This window comes from Gallinula chloropus, assembly GCF_964237585.1.
Source record: "Gallinula chloropus genome assembly, chromosome: 3".
Classification (NCBI taxonomy): Eukaryota; Metazoa; Chordata; class Aves; order Gruiformes; family Rallidae; genus Gallinula; species Gallinula chloropus.
This window is the reverse complement of record NC_140087.1, coordinates 50,172,821-50,189,088: the sequence shown is the minus strand read 5'-3', so window position 1 is coordinate 50,189,088 and position 16,268 is coordinate 50,172,821. Positions and strand designations below refer to the sequence as shown.

Genomic DNA, 16,268 nt, shown 5'->3' with positions numbered 1-16,268 from the left:
ATTGAAGGTAACACAATTTTAGCATAGTTCTTAGTGCAGCAAGGTGGATTGATAGACTATTTCTCAATCTGCAGAGTGTATCTCCTCTGCTGGCGTGCTGACAATGCCGGGGGAGAGTGGGAGTAATATTCGCAGAGGTGGTGGTGTGCTGCAGGATGAAGATGTTTGCAACTCATTTCCTATTTTTGTAGAGTGGCCAGGGAAAGTGAAGCTTTCAAGAGCTTGAAATATATTGTCTCAGAGACAATATGCAGGGTGAAGTAGAACCTCAACAAGTGTCTGTCTTGAGGGGGAGGAGGCGCTCCAGGCGCCAGAGCTGAGATTCTCCTGAAGGCCCTAGAGAAGACCATGGTGAGGCAGGCTGTCCCCCTGCACCTGTGGAGGACCCCACACCAGAGCAGGTGGATGCTTGAAGGAGGCTGTGACCCTGTAGGAAGCCCACATTGGAGCAGTTGGTGAAGAACAGCCCATGGGAAGGATTGTGTCGGAGAAGTTCTTGGAGAACTGTCCCACACTGGAGCAGGGGAAGAGTGTGAGGAGTCCTTTCCCTGAGGAGGAGGGAGCAGCAGAGAGAGGTGTGATGAACTGACCACAAACTCCATCCCCCTGCTCTGTTGGGGGAGAGGAGGCAGAGAAATTGGGAATGAAGCTGAGCCTGGGAAGAAGGAAGGGGTAGGGGGGAAGGGGTGTTAAAATTTATTTTCTCATTATCTGACTCTGATTTCATTGGTAATAAATTAAATTCATATTCCCCAAGGGGAGTCTATTTCACCCATGACAGCAGCTGGTGAGTGATCTCTCCCTGCCCGTATCTTGACCCACAAGCCTTTCAGTACATTTTATCTCCCCAGTCCAGCTGAGGAGGGGAGTAATGGAGCAGCTTTGGAGGACACCTGGCCTCCAGCCAGGGTCAACCCACCACAAAGAGCTATTAGTCTCTCATTGGCAATCCTTGTACATGTTTGGGATTATCTACTGTTAGAGTCCAGGATTTCTTCTGGAGCTGTGAAGGAACGATACAGCTGTACCCCAAATCAGGGGTGGCTCTCAGCACCTCATTGCTGTTACTGCATATCAGAGTACAGCTTTGGACCACCCTTGCAGCCCAGCTCATTTAATGTACCATGCAGCCCCGCTGACTTCAATGAAACCCTGCAGGATGCATGTCAGCTTGGGATTTGGCAGTGGTTGCACACAATTATGTTATAGTTGGCTGGTGTAGCAATTTTGGCTGTGGCCATGGGGGTGTTTCATTCTCTGTTGACAGTTGGGACTTTGTCAACAAGTGCACACATATGCAGTGCCTTGGTTGAGTGTGTTCAGCGCATAAGGGAATAATTAGCAGAGATGGAAGGTAAAATCATTATCTTTTTGTCTCTAATTGCTGTTTAATTTTTACATGCACATTTATAAGTGTGTGCCTGTGTGTGCATATATTTATCAGCAAATATTTTCAGCAGAAGTTTACTGACAAAATCTGGGCTACCTCTAGCTAACCCAACATTGCCTTTTTCCCACCAGCTCTCTCTTCTGTGTTGCTCTTGTTTTCAACTCTCTTTCTTCCCTTGTTCAGTCTCTGGCCTCCCAGGGCTGTTGTTTTTTTTTTTCTTGTGCATATTCCCTGTGGATGATGAAACATAAAAGAAAAGCAACTAAATAGGGAGAGGGGAAAATACAGTCACTGACCCTGTAATTTGAATACCTTTTGTGTAGCACTGTGCAGAACATTTTGAACTCATATTCAACTCTGAAAATGATACGAGAAGTGTTTAGTAAATGTAAGCCTTGACAGGAGAAAGTCAAGGTTGGAAATGGCTGTGTATTCAGTCAGTGCTGAACTGAGCCTCAGGGTGAACAAATGGGACTGACGCAAATATATTGCATTCCTCCTACGACTTGCACCTCTTCCTCTCCCTGTCATGCTCCCAAGGAGATCAAAGCCTGTGCATCTTTTTTCTTTCTTTTTATTTAAAAAAAAAAAAGCTGACCTGAATGTTCAGTTTTATGAAGCCACACACCCAGAAATTAGTGAGAGAGAGAGTTGGCCAAATGCAGGGTTTAGGGCTTTGTCTTCCCATTAACTGTCAAGCTTTGGTCATTAATGAAATCTTCGTCCTGATAAACTGGAGACTCTTACATGGAGCAGAGTTGTGGCTTCTCTCGCCTTTCAGCGTGACACACCTCTTGGTTTGGAAAAACTCTGTCCACAGGTGATATAATAGGTCCCTTCACTGGCCATTCTCAGCTCTGTTTTTAATGCCATTACTGATTTCTTGTTTTTTTAATGCTTTTGCCATCTGAGTTGTTCTTACTGGCTGGAAGCTGCTGGCACAAGTAATGCAGCCCGCTAAGTAGTTTGCCACAAGAGTAATTCCTGCTTGTGCTGATGTAGTCCTGTTCAGAACTGGCAGCCCAGAGGTAGGAGGCTTTGCTGCACGTTTGCAGTTTCTTCTCCAGCTGGTTCTTAGAACAATCACGGATTTGTTTCGTTCTTTTCCCCAAGCCTAGAGGAAGATTCAGGAAAGATTGCCCAATATTTTTGGGACCTTTGCAACTCATTAAAACTCATTGCCCTATAAAATCCTTTGCTTCTAAGGAGAGAGATGATTGTATGGAGTTCTTTGGAGATATATTTTTAAAATGCTGTGTCCTGCAAAGTGAGTAAAGAGTGCTGCCAACCCATGAAAAGCTGAGCACCATTCAGATCTGAGCAAACCTGCTCATTTATCATCTTCAGCTTAGGAAAGTGTGAAAAGAGAAGGACCAGGTAAAATGACACATTTTCACTTTCTTAATAACAGGGGGCAGTATCTGGGACTTTACTGTTTTGTTTAATGGAGTTTAGAATCACTTTCACAAGTTGACTTTATCAGTACAGAAAAGTGTATTTTCCCTGAATTTATCAGGAAATGGATACGAATGTTGAGTTTTCCAGTTTTTATTGAAAACCACAGGGTGCTGCTCTGGGCAGCCTGTAGTGACGTGGAGTTTAGGGGATGCTGAATTCAGTGTGACATTTCCTTCTGTTAGACTATTTTGGCAAGAGCTTACTGGCTTTGCAGAGTGTGCCTTTCAAGGCCTCTGATAAATGATTAGGCAGATAGTTTAGCCTATTGTTGCCAGTGGGAGCAAGGCAGAAACTCCAAGAGAAGTGTCCAGCTAATGTATTAATGCCTTAATCCAGACCAATAATATAATGTAGTTTGACATGTCTGGCATATGGTTTCTATCATCTCAATATTCTTCTGTATTCCTGCATAACATTATAGACAACTAACCAAAATAAAGAGAAGCAGGAATTTCTTCACCCATAAAATGTATTTTAAAATGTCCTGTATTTTGTTCCAGCTCTTTGGTTGATTGGATAATGAAGTGATCCTGAAATTCAGTGATTACTTCACTGTCTGTCTACAGTATTTTCTTTCAGAATTGCCTGTGGCGTTATCTGGGAAAGAAATACTGGTCTCTGTCACTGGAAATACTTGCACAAAGGTTGTCATCTGCAAGTGCTTTTGCCTTGCACTGCTAAGCACACATGGGTGTGTGTGTTGGGCGTTTGGACCTTTACCAGCCCGCAGGTACGGGGAGCTGGCTTTTCAGAAATGTGGATTAAAACTGAGGTGCATTTTGCAAGCTAGGACTTTTGCTGTGGCAAGTAAAGCACGTGGGTTATATCCAGGAGACATTTCAAAAGAAGGATAGCACTGGAGTTTTCTGCTGTGGTTACAAGCTCATATGCATGTACCCCTTTCCAAACAGATTCTACAAGGAGTAGCCAAAACATATGCCACTGGTTACCTGTAAAAGCATCTGTGGGCTGGGTTTGGTTTAAAGCCCTGTGCAAACTGTGCACTTAGGCGTCAGCCTAGAAGGAGCCTTTCCCTTCTGTCCTAGGAGGTAAAATATAACACTGGCTCTGAGCATAGCAGATTACTTGCCTCTTGCTCCCACATTGTCTCCACTCTGCTATGAGCCCTATAGTGTAGGCAGAGCCCACAACATCAGTTTGGAAGATACTAAGGGTGTAGTCAGTCTATGGTGGTTACTACAGGTAAGTATAGCTGTATGCGCTGAAACCACAATCTAACCTATGCTGTTAATTGCATTTCCCAATTTTTTCTTGTTAATTATATAATAAAACATTAGCAAAGATGAGGGAAAGATCTTTAGAACAACCGCACGCGGTCATGCTGCGAGGCTGTGTGAAGTGTAAGGCAAGGCAGTACTTTTCTGCAAAGCACACGGGTCAAAGCTGTGGCCTCAGCTGAAAGGCTTACTGCTCTGCTGAGAAGGCTGCTTGTGGCTAATGTTTTAAGTGCTTTAGCAGAGCTGTAAAGGGAGGGCTGCCATCTGGCTCTTGTTTTCAGCTGAAACTTTATTTTTGCTATCACTGATAAATTAACTTACTGTACAGCCTCATACGTTCTGGGGCTGTTGCAGTTGTGTGTTCTGTCTTGTTAGGGGAGAAATGTGGATAGGCACGTATCAGGCAAACGAAGGGATTTATCCTATCTAAGTTGATGCATGATTGTCTGTTTCTTTTAGGATAAAGAGGCCCAGAAAGACTTAGAGGCTTTACTTCTTACACTGAAGCTGTGATATGATGCACTTTTTAACTCTTCGTGCTGTGATAAAAATTGCAAAACTCAAGTGAGAATCTACAGCAACTGGGAACTGCGGGTGAATTCCAGCTAAGCCAGTGGGAAAACTGTCATTGATTTTGGTTGGCTTGGATCAGGGCCTTTAAGCATCTGGAAATTACGATAAGAAAATGATGCATTCATTTCTGATTATTTATAATCTTGTACTGAAGTTTAATTTTAGATTGCTGACACTGTGAGTCTGATTCTCTGAACACAAAGTCCGCTGCTGGCAATGGACATACTGGGGGTTAGAATGCAAAATCCAGAAAGATTGATCAACTAGTATGTGATGCCAGTGTAGAACTGTGTGTAGCAAAACCAAACAAAACCATGTTTCTATAGTAAATTATATTTGTATCAACCAATTTACAGAGATGTATGCAGAAGAAAATCGTGAATGCTTATGTTTACAGATTTCTTTACTCTTATAAAATTAAGATCTTATTGAAGTGAAAGAAAAAGCTGTTGCCTCCACAAAGTTCTTTTTACTTTAAGCCTACTGTTGGTTTTACATTGAAATGTGAAAACTTTATATATTAAATATTAAACATCAAGTACAATATTAAAAATCAGACCAATGAAATGGAGTGGTTCAGATGAATCTATTACAGTTGTGATGTTTAACAGATTTGTTACAGGTCATCCCTCAAATTTGTGAATCCTGGGTCCTTCTCTTTGAACAGTTGCCTCCTCATGGTAGCATCCACGTGTTTTTGGAGAACCTAATCCATCATGTGACCATCACTAAACTTTTATATGACCTATACAACATAACCCCTACATAAAAATAGACTTATTAAAGAGCTACTACTTCTTTCTGTTTGTAAGATAGCAATGTTTTCAGTAAAATGTGACAGGAAGGGAAAGAATTTTGTTCATCAATGGACCGATCCAGAATTCACCAAAGTCTGTAGAAAAATAAAGGTCAGTTTTCATTAGCTTTTAATTAAAACTCTTAATCTAGATGCAGGGAGTGTATCTGGAAGAGGTTAAGTGTTTCTATTAGAAGAAATACAACTGGATAAGGACAACTGTATGTTCCTTTGACTTCCTTGGTGTGTAAGATAACATGGACCATTTTATGGCTAAGACAAGGAGGACTCACATGGCACCAATATATTGAAGTAGAGACTGGGACTTTAATTTTGGAGAGACAGGGAACAGTGAAATTAGCAAGTAGAAACCACAGTCAACACAACAAAAATCTAAAAAGTGATGTGAATGAGTACGTACACGTACGATTGAAGCACCGCATAGTAAGAATGAGCTTTAACTGCTGACCATGGAAGGCAATAGATGCAGTAGGCTAGAAGACAAATGTGTAGAGTCACATTTGAATTTAGCCTGATTCCTCATAAAGTACAGGCATTTCTTTCATAAAGTGAGGCTGACCATTTTTTCAAAAGTTTTGTTTAATATATGTTTTCAGACATGAAAGCATTAGAGTGAGCTATCCCCAAACAAAACATGAAAGTTAAGAACTGGTTCTGAGTTCTTGCTGTTATCGTCATGATTTTCATTATCCCAAAGATCTCCACAAAGTGAAATATGTGTTTTAGTTGGTTTTAATGTTTGTTCTGAGGGAAAATAATTCCTACAGCTCTTTTTCAATTCCAGAGTTCTCTTTTTTTCATATGCCGTTTCAAAGAAAAGGGGAAATACTGTATGAGAGAAACCCTATCAATCAACTCCTTCTGTGACAGAATAATGGGCTTGTGAAGAGAGAAGCTGCAAAGGTGACACGTCTTGAGTTTGGTAAGGGGCTTTTGGTAAAGACTGCTTTTGCCATTTTCATAGCCAGTGCAGGGATCATAGTCTAAATGCATCTCCAGGAGTGATTTGTACTTAGGGTTAATGTTAGCATTTCACTGTCACCTAGGAGAATGTAACAAGGAGCTCTTTACTTAATTCAATTTTCTGCTAATCGATATTCTTTATAAAAGAGATTGGATTATGGAATAGATATTGGATTGACAAGCAATTATTGTCAATAAGGGATGAAAGTGTATCAAAGGAATAGATTAGGACGAGAAGTTGTTTAAATTAATTGCTGAAATTGGGTAACATAATAGGATTTTTTTCACTGAAGGCAAATAAAAAGTATTGTATTGAAGTAAGTAACAGATAGAGGATGGAGGAGGCCTGGCTTCCTATGGTAATTCTGTGGAAAAGGATTCCAGTGAGTGACAAGTTAACCATGGGTTGATACTGTCATGTTTTCTTGAAAAAGCAAATTTCATACTAGACTGAATAAATAAGCATTCCTTATTAAATTCACATGAAACAACCTTTAATTAGGCCTAATAAGGTCTAATGAGATCTGAGCTGGAATACTAGATCCAGTTTCAGGCACCACTTTTCAAGGAGGCTGGGGGCTAGTTGGAAGGAGCCCAAGAGAGAGAGACAAGAAAGATGTGATTGCTAGACAACATCAATTTTTTTTGTGTAAAAGCTGAAAGAATTTGGTCTGTTTAGTCTGCTGGAGCAACGACTAAAGGAGCATTCACATTTGTAAAAAGCTGTTGTGAAGAAGACAGTAAAAAAAAAGCCCCAAATCATCTTCTCCAAGTCCCAAGTTCATAGGACAAGAAGTAATTGCCTACTTTTAGATTAGGCATTTGGAGAAAATAATCCTGATGGTAACTTCGCAAAGCCCTGCAATACATCTCTCTGAGAACATTCAAAAATCATTTACACAAGTTTTAATGCAAAATTTAAACAAAGATGACTTGAAACATTGGCAGTGTCTAAGGCACAGTTCATCCTCTGGCAGAGGTGGGACTAGCTGACTTCTGAAGATCCCACCTGGCCTTGCTATCCCTGGGGAACTCACAACTCCAGTCTCCATGAGCCACAGATGCTCCTCCTGGGTGTCTGCCGTCAGTGGGACTGCATTTGCACACACTGGCTCTGCATCTGGTCCCGGACTGCCTGATGAATTTGCACTGGGAAACATTTACCAGCATGTTTTGGATTTAAAGTTGTGCATCGTGGCTGCCCTCAGCTATTTATTTATCACATCTGTGGTTTTAATCCATGTGATTGCATTTTTAAATTACTTTTATGATTCTGTAAATGAAATTACTGATCCTTCTTTTCAGCCTTCTGTATTAATCCCATCCTTCTGTTTTCATTTTTGCTCATTACTAGTCACTGTGTAGAATGACAGAGTAGCATCAGGGAGAGAAAAGGCTGGGTTTCATTATTCACGGTCAGTTGTCTTCCATGGTTCGCAGAAATACTCCTCACACAGGTAAGAAACTGCTGGTTTGTGCAGCTAAGGTATTTTGTGCTTTTTAAATTTTTTACAAGTTAGTATACATGAACATTTTCAACTCCGTTGGCTTTCTGCTTTCCTAATCTGAGAACTTTTAAAATTGAAGCGTGTTCCCTCGATTGTTCTCTGATTGCTCCTTGGAATAAAGCTTTTTGCTTTTTAGTTCTAGGCCTGGGCTATCTGTTCTCTGTGTCATATCAGCTGGAGGAACAGCAAGCGTCGTTCCAGAGGGCCATATGTTTTCTTTTTTGTTTGAAATATCCACAAGCAGACATTCACTTCCGTAGCTTTGTCTCCGAGGAGGAGCTGGAAGTTAACCGCGTTAACCCCTGCGGGCCTTCCCGCCGTAGGGAGCAGAGAGGGCCGCAGGCTGCCTGAGGCTGCCGTGCCTTGGCTGTGTTGCCCGCCACCTCCTTCAGCTCTTCCACTGCCACATCACTGGTTCGTCTCTGCTCCAGTACACACCCTGTAAATTCTCCAAGGGAATATGTCTCTTTACATGTTCGCAAAAGGTGACTTCAGGGGACCTCGGTCTGGTACTTCGTTGCAGTTAAAATGACTAGTTCTGCCTTACTGGGTAATGGAGGTAATTTTTATTTATTGTGGTGAGGGTAAAGGCCCTGTCACTGGATCCCAATCCCTTTGGAACTGACCCCCTGCAGCAGCTGGTAATCACAAACTAAGTTTGGGGGTGGGGTTTTTTGTAGCAGTCAGCCACTGGTACATTGTGGAAATGGTTACAGGGATACACCCTCAGACTACTTTAAATTGCTTTTTTCCTTTTGCAGACCCTTAGGGCGATTTACTAATTTTTATGTAGTAATACCAATACACTGACTTCTGGAATGAATTAGGAAGCTGTCCAACAGTGGTGAGTAGCTGACGATTTAGACAGGGAAGTGGCAATTCCTTTGCCCAGTGAAATAAAACAAAAGAACTCTAAATCCATGCCTGCAACCCCATTATTAAAGCCTGAACTAAAAAAAAAAAACCAACCAACAAAAAAAAAACCAAACCAAACAAACAACCCCCTTCAAAAAACAAACAAAAAAATCCAATTAATAACAGCTACCAGAGATCCAGACATGTTCAACCTAAACATACCAGCTTATTTGGATCTATTTATCTTCAGCCATTGCTTCCTGAACAACTTTCACCTGTAGGGAACTGTAGGGAATGGTGCTATAGGTTCCAGCGAAGTCCATAGGTTTTCTGGAATTTTTCTGGAATTTTCCTGGAAGGCAGTGCAGTGTTGTTTTCTTTCAGTGGGCACAATAGTCATGATGGATGCATTACACATACTCTAAATCAGAAAATCTTGCAGTAATGTGATGGTTAAAATTGAATTGCAGCCTTTATCCAGTGCAAACTCAAGAAGGAATGACTGACTGAAGGGCCAACGTTATTGTTTGCACTGTCTGAGCTCTGTGCTTAGTCATGATACTGACCTATGATGTCACTGTGGGGTAATATACTTAGCTGTGTACCCACATAGCACACATGCAAACTCCATCTGCCCACTCTTCATGTGCCTTTTTATTAAGATTAATTTTGAGCCAGTTTTAATTACCTTCCTGTATGAGCCAAAAAACCCACAATATTGAACTGAGAATATTGTAACCTAAGTTTATCTTAAGGATATGGCCATGAACGTGGGTGTGAGACCCCAGGTGAGAGAAATGTTCTTGTTTATTGTTCAGGAAAATGTGGCAAATTAGCAAAGTGGATTCTGTGATTAACCTGTGTTTTCCTAATCTTGGAAGAAGAGAATTTATGAAGAAATAAAAAGTCATTTGTAAAGCTCCTGACTGTGGCTCTTGGTTAAGGTTTCCAGAATGCTTGGCCAGCTCATATAGTGCCTTATAAAATCATATATGAAGTCTTAGAGCAGTAATAAAACTTAGATTTTTCGAAAAAGCAGAGTGCTTCTACAGCAACACTTTTAAGTGCAGCAATGGGCTCATACAAAAGCACTGCTAGACTGTGTGTTGGTTTTCATACCACCAGAGTTTGGATATCAGCAATTGAAAGCAAACCAGCATGCCTGGTATATACACCACAAGTAGCAAGAACTACCAGAGCATGCTGGCACAAAAGACCATAATTGTGTGTGTGACCCCACAGCTGTTTGATGTCTGTTTTAGAAGTGTTTGCCTTACTAAAGCGTAGTTTCACTTATTTGTCCCTATAAAGCCTACCTGTGACGTTTTGGTGCCACTGATAATGTGTCAAAACAGGCTCTGAACACCAGTGATATCCCAGGCTTTGTGCCAGGATAAGATTTTTTAAAGTGCCTGCTTGACCTTGCATGACATTTGCTTCTGTGCATCCTGATAGTTCTCCACATCTGAGGGGTGGGGCCATCCCCATTTCAGAATGGACCATCTGCTTGGCACCAAAGCTGGCAGCAACTCCCCCCGTTGCCAGGCTGGCATTGCAAAAGGAAAGGCTGACCTGTGGTTTTTCAGTAACCGGCAGAGCCAAGCCAAGGTCCAGCCAAGCATTAACCAGCTGGAGGACACGCACAGCAGTAAGTAGTGAAGAAGCTTCACTTTTTAGGCCTCTTTTACTCTTTCCATCAGCACCTAAAGAGCTGTCAGGGAAGACATGCTGCATGTCTTGGGAAGCATGCTGCATTTTCAAGCTGGTTTTCTGGAAGGTGCAGGAAGCCCACACAAATATGTTGATAGCTACACAGCTGTACCTCCAGCAGCAGAAGAGTATTTGCCAGCATGGCTGTGAGCAGCCACCACAGGTGGTGAGGCAGCATCTGGGCAGGAGCAAATCTCCCCACAGCTGTGGGCCAGCAGCCCAGCTAGGCCAGGTGAGAGGCGGTCACACCTGGTCCAGCAGTGGGGCAAGGGGCACGAGGTGCCTGGAGCTGGAGTCCAGGCAGGTTCTGGCAGCAGAGAGTCAGCCATGTGCTGCATTTAATTGGACTAAAGCTTCCCAGAGAGCTTGTGAAAGGTTCTGGGCTCACACGTCTGGCTGCTTGCCATTTCTGGGGGATATGTGCTGGTCACTTGGGAGCTGTGTAACTTCAGGAGTTTGGTGGAAGATGGGCTGAACCTTCAGCTGCTGCTGGCCTGGAAGCAAAGGAGGGGTGAGTACGTGCTCTGTGGGGTATCCAACTTCACAGTGCTGTATCTGTATCCAAAATAGAGTGTGTGTGTCACACGTGCAATGGGTACTGCAATGGCAGGTGTTTCAGGGCCTGTGTGGCTGCTCGTGATACTTGCCAGTGATCAGTTAAGAGAGAAAATCTGGAAGGCTTCTCTATGAAGCTAACCAAAGGTAGGCAGATTTAGTAACTCCTAACAAGGAGACATGTTAAGTCTTGAGCCTGTAACTACCTGTGTGCAAGATTCTTCTCCATGCAGGACTTAACTCCCCATGGGGCCTGCAGCGAGGTGTGTGTGGAGGCTCCAGAGCCTCCCTCTGCCACCACTGCATCCTCCCCTGGGGTACTGTGGCATGTGGCAGGTGACAGTGAAATGAAAATGGCTTTTTTCTTCCTTACTTCAAAAAGTATTTTCATTCCTGTTCACTGCCTTGAACTTATATAGGAAAATGTAAGGTAGGAAAGGCATTTGAAATGCATTACCTATGAGCTGCCATTTTCACGGGGGAAGAATTTGTTACTGTTAAGCAAATGACTGCTAAAATGAAGCTAGAGAGCATTGTGGAAATGTGCTGTAGCTTGGTTTTGTGGGATATATTTTAACTGCCAGCATTTCATTCCGTTTCCTCCATAACTGCTTGCAGCACTTAGTTAAAATCCTCACTGATGGACCTGAGTGCAAGTACCATGGCAGCTGTAAGTCAACCGGCTGCTGCTGCGAATGAGCGCGGCTCCATCTGCAGCACTCTGCAAGGGCAGCTAATGCTGATTCTCCGTAGCTGAGGTCTGCTTCATTCACTGACAGCCTTAAATGAAAGCTCAAGGGCTTTTTTTATATTGCTGGGGGGAGCTGTTTAATCCTTAAATTTAGTCTAGAGAAGGAACTGGAATGAAGGAGCTTTTCTTAGATCAGTGAGCAGCAGAAAAGAAGCACATGTTTAGTACATCTACAATGGCATCGGGCAAAAGGCAAACAGGTGGGTTGGGTTCACCTGCGCTGCAACATCCTGATTTCTGTGTCACGCTGGATTTACTCTGTTAAGTAATGAATCTTTCCTCTGTAAAGCTACAGATCCTGTCTTATTTTGAATGTCAAATGATAATTACATGTACAGAAATTGTATGGGGACCACGGTTTCTGTGTTAAGTGTGTGTGTATGAATACACACATAAATATTTCTGTGGACATAGATATTTCTTCATAAATTTAACAACAGAATTAAAATATATACAACTTGCTGCATTTTGTAGCTGGAGCCTGCAGCTTGATTACTTTGTGAACCTTTTGAAATGTCTATCCATGTGTGAAGTGAGAACTTGAGAAAGACTCTGGCTGCACATCCTTTTATATCCTAACTTGAAAGTGCGGAGATAGAACTGCTTTATGAAAGGGAATTGCCATAGTTCAGCACTTAATAGGACCTCCCTCTGAGAGGAAAGAGGAGAAAAGTATCTGCTGAACACAAGGTATAGCTAGGTACCTTGTATGCTGGAGAGAAAATGCTAGATGAAAACTCTGCTCAAGACTGCAGGTTCATCTCACTACAGTGCTGTCATTTCATATTGGAAGGCCCTCACATGCTCAGCTTGGGGCAGGAAGATGGTAAAGGAAAAGGTGTAAATTAGTATATTAACTTTCTTTGCCCTGGCTTCTCAAACTGTGAGCTTGTGAATTCTAAAGGGTTTACTGACTCAGTAGGAAGGAACTCAGAGTCCATCAGCCCTGTCTCTAGGAGAGACAGTTGTAATTGGTATCTCCAAACTATCCTGTCTGTTTCTAGGGGGTTTGTCTGAAGAGGAGGGCTGAGGGGGCAGTGCTTTACATGGGTTTTTTCTTTTGAGGGTGCTTTTTTGTAAAGTAGAGATTATGGTTTGCAGAGAAATGCTCATGGAGCTTTGCTTAATACCCATCCATGGTATGTTTGACTTTCTTTGGTTTCCTGAAGTCAGTGTTTGTTCACCAAAAAGTAAAGCAACTTCTGTGGGAGTGAGAAGGGGAGAGAAATTTCAGGCTAGATTGCAGCAGCCCTAAGTATCCAGTATGAGGAGATTAAAGCACATCCCTGAATGGCTCCTGCTGAGATGCTGATAGCTGGTCCACTCACCCCTATTACACTGAATCTCTTCCAGTATTCTTGCCAAAACAAGTGGTATTTTCAGTTGTACACCAAGGAGAAGTCAAGATGTAACCTTAAACCAGTGAGCTTTAGAGGCAGTATTGCAGGGGCTGCAAAGTGTTTTTTCTGCCAAGTAGACAGGCAGCGCGTTCAGCAGGAAACAGGCCTGTCAGTAAGTTTGACCTGAGACTATTGGGGCCCCATGGCCAGGAGGGATGGTGTCCATAAAAATTAAGTCCTCAGCTGAGCTGTGTACATCTCCAGGACTGCAGCTGCCAAGAGGTTTGGCAAACTCAGTTTTTCAGTGTTGATCTTGTGCGAGTCCTTCTCTCTGGAGTTGGCTCTGATTTGTGTTCCAATTTTTCTGACACATGGTAGTCTGAAACAGACAAGTTTGGATCCTCAATTCAACATTTGCTTTCTGCATTGATGTCTTCATTACTAGGTACAGCCTCCAATATATTTAAGGTTTAATGCATACAGTATGTAAGGCTGAGGCGAGGTGATGCTGTGCTTATTGAGTACTCGATTGTCATCCTACCAAACTACTAATGTTTTATCACAGGGGGTCTTTCATCGTCTCTAGCATAAGCTTTTGCAACTAAGTGGAGCACCCCTTTTTATCAGTCTCCTAAAGGCTACAAAAAATATTTATTTCTCTGGAGACCAGTGAAACTTTCCAGTCAGGTACTTTTTCACTCGATATAATTATGATAAAAATACAGCTGAGGTGGAAACTTGGGTATGAAGCAGCCCAGTTGCCCAAATCCACATCTTTTTTTCCAGAGACATAATAGATTTTCCAGTTGTTATTGACAGATTTCACAAGGATGTATCTCATATTCAGAGACAGGTTGGGTAATTCTTGATATAGGAGGCATCACAGCAGCCTTAGGGAGACGCCTGGTCTTTCAGAGCAGATGGAATCCTCTGTTAAAATTTGCAACTAGTTTGGAGAGCTTGTGGTATGCAGGGAGACCCTTTCTGGGGAGTGCTTCACGTAAAGCAATTTACAGGAATGTTTGTGTGGCTCAAGCCTTTGAAGCAATCTGTTTAGGCAGTATTTACCTGATCTCTTATTTTGAGAAATACTGCATAGGTCTTTAAGATGTTTCTCATAGTTGACACTTGCAAACTGTTCTGCATTCATCCTTCCTGTTCGAGGTTTAAAACACTGAACAATAAAGCTCTCAACACAGTCTCTAACTCTGATCCAGAGTGGGATCCAAGTGTCCTGGAGTACAGTAGGGATTTGCCAGCTGAGTTTGAGTGTTCTCAGATGTGATAGTGCATAGGGAGCCATAAACTTAATTGTAATTATCTTCTGGGTTTCAGTCACTGCCTGTAAGCATGTGAAGTGACAACAGATTAATGTCCTCCAATAAAGCCAGCCAGGGAAAGTGTTCAGAGAACACTGCTTGCACACCACAGAAGCCCCAATTTCTAATCCAACTGTAAATTTAAGGATGGGAGAAGCAGAGGAAGTAGTGCAGGAAAGAGAACAGTGTGTTTCCACCAGAATGTTATCAGAGGGACAATTCAGTAAAGAACTTAGAAAAATCGTATTAAAACCAGATTGATTGTTACCTTTGAACAGTATTTTTCTTATTAATGATATTTTTTTTCTCTTCATGAAAGTAGCTTTAACATTTCCCTGGTATTGATTTGTAAAGGTGCTTGTCCATCAATTAAATTTAAAAAAAAAAAAGAAAAGCATCTTTGGTATTCTTCCCATAAACAGGGAGTGCACAGCAGCCTGTAGGACTATCCTAATACACAGATAAACCTGTGAGAGCACGGGGGGAGGTGGGGGGGTGAAACAGTGATGCTGGGCTGTCGCTGAGGTGCAAGCCATGGGGTCTCCTCTCTGACAATGTGCTGCTTTGTGGGAGCCCCATCTGCTGCCTCAGTTGTTGGAGTTCTCATTAGCTGTACTGGAGGCAGCAGTGCAAACATTAGAAAAGAAATGAGAAACCCTGATGTGTACCAGGATTTTGCTTTCACTCTCACCAGTTCCCAGCTGGAACAGAGGGATGCTGAGGAGTCTCAGCAGTGCTGGGCAGCAGTTGCTGATGTGCCTGGGGCACAGCATTTGTTCCAGCAACGCCACATTTTGTTGATTCCACAATTAAGCGCTGTGGGATTTTGATTTGCTATTTACTCATTTTTCATTTCCTTCACTTTTGGCATTCAGACCCAATTTTGATTAAAAGATTGCCCTGGGACATGAACACTTTCCTGGAGCTGAAAGTTGGATCAGCAAAGCACTTTCCTAAGATCTCCTCCTTAACACCCGTCCCTTTCCCTAGGGAAAGGGTGGTCTCCCCGTGAAGGCTGCAGCTTGAAATGCACACATAGGTTACATGGTAACAAGACTCCTCAGCCAGAGCATTGACAAGGGCCTTGAGCGTGTCCATGTGCCAGTGTTACTCAGCTCTTCTGTTTCTAGGTTGGGGAGTGAAACTCGTAAGCCTGCTTAGGATCCCAGCCTCTGCAACAAACAGGGAGAATTAAGACATCTCATGGAGTAGCAGTGAGATGGTTTTCTTACTGGGCTGCAGCCTTTCCTGTTAAAACACCTAACACAGCACCTGTGACTGCATCCTGTGATGTTTCCTCAGTTCATATTCTAACCCCAGCAGTGAGCCCGTTTACTGGAGGAACTGACATATCCACCATTACAAAATGAAGAGACTTGTCTGCCCCCAGTGCCACCGTTGCCCTTGGCTTAGGTGTACAAGTGTCACCCTGGCTTGTTTTATGTTTGCATTTCGTCAGATGTTACCAGTGTTTTTGAATTTAGGGGGTTGTATTTAGGTGTGGGTGAGCGTGGGTTGGTCCCAAACAAGGTTTTCTACTAAAATCACCTTGTGTTTGGGTATTGGCCACAGCATTATTTACTGTTTCCTGAAACACCAGGGAGGAACAATTCAAACATGCATCTGGGTGGAACATGTTTGGCAATATAATGCTTTTCTGGGAAAACTCTTTGTTATTGAATGATTATTGCCAGGGCTATGTCCAAATTCTTTCCTCTTCCTCCTGCAAAAATACAAAACTCAACTACATTACTTGTATCTCTACATGAAAACTGTCACAGAAAGATTGTG

At 42.5% G+C, this 16,268-nt stretch overlaps 1 protein-coding gene across 1 annotated transcript in view; it reads left to right on the top strand.

Annotated features, from left to right (window-relative positions):
• RMDN2 (regulator of microtubule dynamics 2) overlaps nucleotides 1-5,226 on the top strand; it is a gene marked incomplete at its 5' end in the record, with an annotated part of 47,706 nt that extends 42,480 nt beyond the window's left edge. The window contains 2 exons of the mRNA XM_084261266.1: nucleotides 3,415-3,462; nucleotides 4,546-5,226. Coding sequence (XP_084117392.1) covers nucleotides 3,415-3,462; nucleotides 4,546-4,599 — 102 coding nt within the window. The 3' untranslated portion in view covers nucleotides 4,600-5,226. The remainder of the gene's footprint in view (nucleotides 1-3,414; nucleotides 3,463-4,545) is intronic.
• Between the last annotated feature and the right edge of the window lie 11,042 nt (nucleotides 5,227-16,268).